The 7,751-nt window shown below is 44.0% G+C and overlaps 1 protein-coding gene across 1 annotated transcript in view; it reads left to right on the top strand.

Moving 5' to 3' along the window:
* The window catches only part of apbb3 (amyloid beta (A4) precursor protein-binding, family B, member 3), a 14,535-nt gene extending 10,607 nt beyond the window's left edge, over positions 1-3,928 (top strand). Inside the window, exons 7-13 of the mRNA XM_037688180.1 lie at positions 490-495; positions 648-762; positions 1,132-1,213; positions 1,292-1,375; positions 3,277-3,392; positions 3,465-3,644; positions 3,869-3,928. Of these exons, the coding sequence (XP_037544108.1) occupies positions 490-495; positions 648-762; positions 1,132-1,213; positions 1,292-1,375; positions 3,277-3,392; positions 3,465-3,644; positions 3,869-3,928 (643 nt within the window). The remainder of the gene's footprint in view (positions 1-489; positions 496-647; positions 763-1,131; positions 1,214-1,291; positions 1,376-3,276; positions 3,393-3,464; positions 3,645-3,868) is intronic.
* The last annotated feature ends 3,823 nt before the right edge of the window (positions 3,929-7,751 follow it).

Here is a 7,751-nt window from a genome sequence, read left to right on the forward strand (position 1 = left end):
GTCAGCCAATCACAAAGTATCTTACGGTCAGCCAATCACAAAGTATCTTACGGTCAGCCAATCACAAAGTATCTTACGGTCAGCCAATCACAGAGCATTGTTTTTAGATACACAACCCCTGGTGAAAGTCAGATGAAAAGCATGTGTGAATGAGAAGACAATTCCAACACAGCAAGTTTTTACTTAGATGTTCTGATTACATGAGATCAGCGTGGTAATAATCAAATGTGACATGTTTATAATTAAAATCTAGTTTTACCTGTAAACATCAAATTCACTTGGAATGAGGGTTCAGACTGCAGAAAAAGCTATGCTAACAGTTTCCCCGCTGTTTCCAGTCTTTATGCTAAGCTAAGCAGCACTCACTTATGTTTCTGTGTTACTGTACGCTGAGTTGTAAAAATTAAACTCACTTTTGTGTTTCTTACCTGTTGATCACACTAACTGTCATTTTCTGTGTCTTTGCCCCGCCCACCCTCACCTGTGTAGGGACAGGTAAAACTCCACTCTCATAGAGATACATCACAGCTTCCTCAGCATCAGGGTGATTTATTAATTTCACCATCCAATCATCATCTGTTCTACCAGTCTGATAGCTCTGTGTGTGTGTGCGTGTGTGTGTGTGTGTGTGTGTGTGATGCGTTCAGGGACTTTGCCTTTGTGGCGAGTGATAAGGATAGCTGTGTGCTGAAGTGCCACGTGTTTCGCTGTAATGCTCCAGCCAAAACCATCGCCACAGCACTCCATGAGATGTGTTCAAAGGTGAGCAAATTGGAATACCTGAAGTGACCCAATTGAAAAAACAACGAGTCCAAACAGCTGAAGTGACTTGATTAATAAACTAATTAATAAAGTAAAAATAATTTCAAACAGCTGAAGTGACCGGGTCATTGAGGTGAAAGCTGAAGACCAAATGCCTTCCTTCTTCTGCCTTACAGTTTTGACCTTCTGTTGTTCTGAGTGGACTTTTCTTTTTGAACTTTTATCATTTAGAAATTTTCTTTAGCCACTGTAAAACTTGTTCTTAAGTACAATGTTTCCATGGAAACCAACATTGTGTTAGTTTTAATACAGTAGGGGGCACGGCTGTACATTTCTGTCGAACACGTTGTTTTGATTCTTTCTATGCAGATGATGACTGAGAAGGTGCTGACGAGGCCGTCCCACTCTCTGACCATGGACAGTATCTCACCTGAGGACCTGCCCAGACACGGTGACTCACCTGACCTCCCACTGGTCAGCTGATCAGGTCCATGATTGGTCCAGTACTGATTACATCTTCCTGTTCTAGTGGAGTTTCTGGAGGCAGTGCGGCAGCAGGTTCAGAAGTTTGAGGTCCAGTACATCGGGAACCTGCCTGTGTCCAGAGCCATGGGTAAGGACAGAGACACACTTGTTACACCTGAGCTCACTTTCAGAGGTTTTAGTCAGGACAACTTGATTGTCACTTCTAACTGATGTTTGGTCAGGAATCCATCAATATTAAAGGCCAGGGTTCTTCTCTGTGCCAGAGTTTTCCTTTGGGAAGAGTTTTCTCTCTGGGCCAGGGTTCCCTTCAGGGCCAGGGTTCTCCTAAGGCAAAGAACATGCAGGACCTAGAGAGAAGTTATGGGATGCATCATTGTGGAATCTTTGCAAGTTGTTGTTATTATCATGTTTCTTTTAAGCAAATATAAAAGATCTAGCCAAGTTGAGTCAGGTCCTCTGGACGGATTCTTCTTGTTGAAACATTTTATTTTTCATCCAAAAGACTTCAACAGCCTGAGGAGACTCGGTTCGTTTGGGGACCAATATTCAGAACAGTTGTTTACATGATCAGCTGGTGAGGTTCACATTCCCACTGCACTGAGTCAGTCAAACTAAAGCTAAAATAACATCGTTGCTGGACAACGTCTCCACCCCATGAAGCTGCTGCTGAACTGGAGAGCTCGTTCAGTGACAGGTTCCTGCTCCTAAATGCACAAAGGAGCGTCACCGCAGGTCCTTCCTGCAGCAGGTCCTTCCTGCAGCAGGTCCTTCCTGCAGCAGGTCCTTCCTGCAGCAGGTCCTTCCTCCCAGCAGGTCCTTCCTCCAGCAGGTCCTTCCTCCAGCAGGTCCTTCCTCCCAGCAGGTCCTTCCTCCCAGCAGGTCCTTCCTCCAGCAGGTCCTTCCTCCCAGCAGGTCCTTCCTCCAGCAGGTCCTTCCTCCCAGCAGGTCCTTCCTCCCAGCAGGTCCTTCCTCCAGCAGGTCCTTCCTCCAGCAGGTCCTTCCTCCCAGCAGGTCCTTCCTCCAGCAGGTCCTTCCTCCCAGCAGGTCCTTCCTCCAGCAGGTCCTTCCTCCAGCAGCTGTTAGACTCTACAACCATCACTGCTCCAACAAACTCTACAAGGATTAAATACATGCTGACCTCTGCTCAAACACACACTCTGCCTGTAACACTGTGCTGTCAGTACTCTCTCCTTATCAATGTTCCAATACATATTGAACATTATTATTGATATTGTTTATCTTATTTCTTAATATATTGTGTTGTTTATTAACATTTAGGAACTTTTATTCTATTCTATTCTATTCTATTCTATTCTATTCTATTCTATTCTATTCTAAACCAAACTGTTGATCCACTATGAGAAGGTGATAATTATAAGACTGGATTTATTGCAGCTCGTCAGACTGAAGAAGTCTTTTGGATAAAAGACGAAACGTTTTAACAAAAAGAATCCTCCAGAAGATGTGACTTAACTTTGTTAGATTCCTCTACCTGGATGGTTGTTCCATGGTTGGACTGGAACAGGATTGTCATGCTTTCATGTGGGGTTGATATATCTGCTGTCCTGTGAAACCTCCTGACACTAGTCCAAGTTTCACTGATAATGCAACATCTTGGTGTTTGGTGTCTCTACTGCCTGTCACCACCAGAGGTGGACCACATGTAGACCATCGTTGTTAGCACTGAAACAGGTAGTGAAGGGGACCGTGTGAGGGGCTTTACTCTTTACAGAAGTCTATTTTTAAAAGATCAATGTGGTGATCATTGGAACGATGGACTTGGTTCAGGACTGGAATCTCAAATCTTCATGGAGACTCATCTATTGGAAGCTGAATTCAATCATAGATGAGTCCTTTAGATGAAGGACAAAACGTTTCAACAAACAAAAGAAACCGTCCAGATGACGTGACTGAACTTTGATCATTTGTAGATGATTGAGTGTTTGCTGGAGTATCCAGATAAAACGAGAACAGGACGGAGCTCTGACTTTGTGTGATTCACTCAGATGAAGGTGTGTTTTGCTGCAGGTATGGAGGTGTTAAACAGAGCCATAGAAAGCATCATGAACTCAACAGACCAGGATGACTGGGAGCCCACGGTGATCCATGTCACAGATAAAGTCCTGTCTCTGTGGAAAGGGGAGGTACTGTACCTGCCACCGATGATACTCGGGTCACCACTCCTGTTTTGAACCCACCTGCTCTGCTCCTGTCAGGACGGCGATGAGCCTCTGTGGGAGTGTCAGGTCCGCTTTCTCACCTTCCTGGGCGTCGGCCATGACAGTCACACCTTTGCTGTGATCATTGACGGCGGCACGCAGCAGTTCGAGTGTCACGTGTTTTGGTGTGAGCCGGACGCAGGAATCCTCTCTGAGGCTGTCCAGGCTGCGTGTATGGTGAGGAGACACGATAAACAGGAAACTGTTCATGTGATTTACACTTTTAGTTTTATCGTCATAAAATGGTTTTCTTTTGTAGCATGTCTGCAGAGTGTTAGTTTTTCCCCCTAAAACAGCTCCTGCTGTTGGTGTTTGTGAGACAGACATTCTAACTGTTTTAAGTGTTTAAAGTTTTTCAAACAGAAAAAAATGATGTTTTTTGTTTTTTACAGAAATGTGAGGTAAAATTTAAAAAAGTTTGTAAACTCATTCATCAGGTAGATAAAAGCAAAAATGGTTAAATCTTGTCATCTGGACCTGTTTCTTTAAGTGAAAAAAATGCTTCCTACCCCATCCCGAGGACTTCATCAGTCTGCGGCCTGCCAACCTGCCAATCAGCCTAAAACATTTGATTGATGGTTTCAAATAGGTGTGCTCTGTTTGCACATGTTAAAAGTCCACTTCTAAGATTCCAACAGGTGGTTGGCTCGAAACACAGCAGTGAAGGCTACGTATGGGACAGATCTGGTTGGCAGGCCGCAGACTGAGGAACTGAGGAAGTCCTCTGGATGGGGAACAAAACTTTTCTCACTTATAGAAACTGGTCCAGGTGACACAATTTAACCTTTTTTGTTGTTCACACTGGTACATTTCCATCTTTAAATCACTTCCTGGTCTGCTGCCTTCATACATCTCCTCCTACATGTCTCTGTGTGAGTGCAGCTACAGCGTGCGCTCTCAGGACATCATTACCTGCAGTGTTCCCTCAGTGAGGACTGAACTAGACAAAAGGACCTTCTCCTACTCCGCTCCTGTTTCCTGGAATATCTTGTAAAAATACTTGAAGCTCTCGACCTTTGACCTCTCTAAGTGGTTTTAAACAACAGCAAAGTTTATGGCAAGAACACAGACATGTTCCTGATTTGAGTTTTTTTAACATCACATTTTAATGTAGCTGTTTTTGTTTAAATTTTATTTAATTTCTTCTATTTACTTTTCATTTTATATGATTGTCTACTGTTGTCTGTACCTCAGCTGTGTTCTTTGTTAAATCAGGTCTCTCTTGTAAATGAGTCCTTGAGGCTCAATGAGACTAAAATTTATAAATAAAGGGTGAATGAATGAATGAACGAATGAACGAATGAATGAGCGAATGAACGAATGAACGAATGAACGAGCGAATGAACGAATGAATGAATGAACGAATGAATGAACGAATGAACGAATGAACGAATGAACGAACGAATGAATGAATGAACGAATGAACGAATGAATAAATGAACGAATGAACGAATGAATGAATGAACGAATGAATGAACGAATGAACGAATGAATGAATGAACGAACGAATGAACGAATGAACGAACGAATGAACGAATGAACAAATGAACGAATGAACAAACGAATGAACGAATGAACAAATGAACGAATGAATGAATGAACGAATGAACGAATGAACGAACGAATGAATGAACGAATGAACGAATGAATGAATGAACAAATGAACGAATGAATGAGCGAATGAATGAATGAACGAATGAACGAATGAATGAGCGAATGAACGAATGAATGAGCGAATGAACGAATGAACGAATGAATGAATGAATGAGCGAATGAATGAATGAACGAATGAACGAATGAATGAATGAACGAATGAACGAATGAATGAACGAATGAATGAGCGAATGAACGAATGAATGAGCGAATGAACGAATGAATGAATGAACGAATGAACGAATGAATGAGCGAATGAACGAATGAACGAATGAACGAATGAATGAGCGAATGAACGAATGAATGAGCGAATGAACGAATGAATGAATGAGCGAATGAACGAATGACCGAATGAACGAATGAACGAATGAATGAACGAATGAACGAATGAACGAATGAATGAGCGAATGAACAATCTGAATACTTCCTATTGTTAACATCTTGCCAGTTGAGATGTCTGTCATAGAGTTTTGAGAAAAGGGCTAAACTTTTGTCCAGGGGCTAAGTGCTAGAAATATATTGTAGGTACCAGTTTAACTTTCAGGCTTATAAAAAAATAATTTTTCTAAAACATCATATTAATGTAAACAACAACAACAACAATACGTAAGGTAACGTTTGCCCTCTGCCCTTCAGCATGATCAGTTCTCCAAACATACTTTACTCAGCCCAGGAGATCTGTAGAGAGGCTCCACTCAGTCTTCTCCGTAGAAAACAAATGTCTTCAGGTTTCAGTTTTCAAGGCTCCCACGGACTCGGGCGGACCTCAGTGCGTGCGGAAACTGTGCGCACTGTCCACTGAGGGTTGAGACTTCGTACCCGAGCGTCCACCCTGAGCGGCTGCAGTCAGCTCTGCAGGCAAGGGGCGTTTACCTTCGGGACAAATTGAGGTCACCGATTTGTCATTTGTTGACACGCCTACTGGGTTGATTGACAGGTCACCAAAAAAAGAGCTGGCAGCCCAGGAGCAGCGGTGTTCTGTGTTTATATGTTGTTAATAAAAAGTTCTAAAAAATAACAAAAAAACAGGGAGAGCTGGTCCTGCAGCCCACACATCAGACCAGACCACCAGGAAATCTCAATTCAATTCAATTCAGTTTATTCATAAAGCACCAAATCACAACAAAGTTGTCTCAGGGACTTTACAGGAACATTCACATACATAGAAAAGACAGTTAGTAAAGTTCTCTATCTAAGGAAGCAGCAGACTCGAATCTTCACTTCGTTGCAGGCTCCCATCTCCTGACCCTCCCGCAGCCACGCTGGACCTGATTTTAATTCTCTCCTGACAGTTCCAAGATGGTGCCGGTGTGTAGGGCTGCCCGTCTCTCGCTCTCTGCTTGTATTTTATTTTTGTTATTTTTACAATGGTTTGTGCAGTGTGCCGAGTCATATTTTCAGTATGATCGTCGGACACTTTTGGAGCTCCGTACATTTGCTGAAATTCCCGCTGAGTTTTTGAACAGCGGCCAGCACTCTCCTCCACCGGTCCTATCTGAGATTCCTGCGTTCCTTCTGCGTGACCCTGGCCTTTCTCCATGGTGGAAACGTCGCAGACGTCGTGGGAAGCGTGCAGGGATTTTGGTGAAACTGAGGCAAAGTGTGGATTATTCTATCAGGACTCGCTCTGGATCTGATCATCTCCTCTCTGACCCGTGGTGCTCCCGGGGCCCGGCTGCTGGCCAGCTGCCCGCGCGCTCAGTCCATGGAAACACCTGGAGTTGTTTACCTGTGCGCTGCACCAGCAGACCAGGAGGAGCTGTTCTTCATAACCTGCGCCCGCTGGCGCGCACGTCTCCTTCCATGGCTGTGCCTGTGTTGGACAATATCAGGATGTGTTTAATCAACGCAAGGTCTGTTTCCAACAAGACGTTTATCTTCAATTACTTTTTTTAAAGATGAGGAGTTGGATTTTCTGTTCGTCACAGAATCTTGGATTTCTGATGGTGAGTCCAGCGCCTTGGTGGAATTACTACCTACGGACTGTCTGTGTTTTAATGCCCCGCGGCCATCAGGTCGGCGCGGGGGGGGGGGGGGGGATTATTAACAGTTTTTAAAGCAAACTTGGCCTGTAAATAGTTGTCCATCCCGGTGTCCCGCGCCAGCTTCGAGCTGAGCGCCTTTGAACTTGGACACTCTCCTCCGGTCCTGTGTGCGCTCGTCTATCGCCCACCTCGTTCTAAGGACTTCATAAATGAATTCTCTGACTTTTTGGCTGATATCACACAGAGATACACTCACTTTTTGCTTATTGGTGACTTTAATTTGCATGTGTGTTGTCAGGAGAAGCCCTTAGTGAAGGACTTTCTGGATTTATTGGACTCTTTTGGCTTAGCTCAGCAGGTGAGCGGCCCCACCCAGGAACATGGTCACATGCTGGACCTCGTTTTAACACGCGATGTCTCTGTTTCTAATTTGAAAATCGGTGACAATGTTTTTTCAGATCACATGCCTGTATTGTTTGACCTCACCCCCCCCTTTTCCTACTGCTAAGACGTGCGTTCCTGCACGTACGCCTTCCATTAACCATTTCACTGCTGCTCGTTTTAATGAAGGTTTTAATTCTGAGAGGATCAAACAGTTCCCGGTGTCTCTTACCACTGAGGAGCTAACCTCTCAGTTCAACTCTGC

The sequence above is a fragment of the Nematolebias whitei genome, chromosome 14, assembly GCF_014905685.2.
Source record: "Nematolebias whitei isolate Nwh7 chromosome 14, NemWhi1, whole genome shotgun sequence".
Classification (NCBI taxonomy): Eukaryota; Metazoa; Chordata; class Actinopteri; order Cyprinodontiformes; family Rivulidae; genus Nematolebias; species Nematolebias whitei.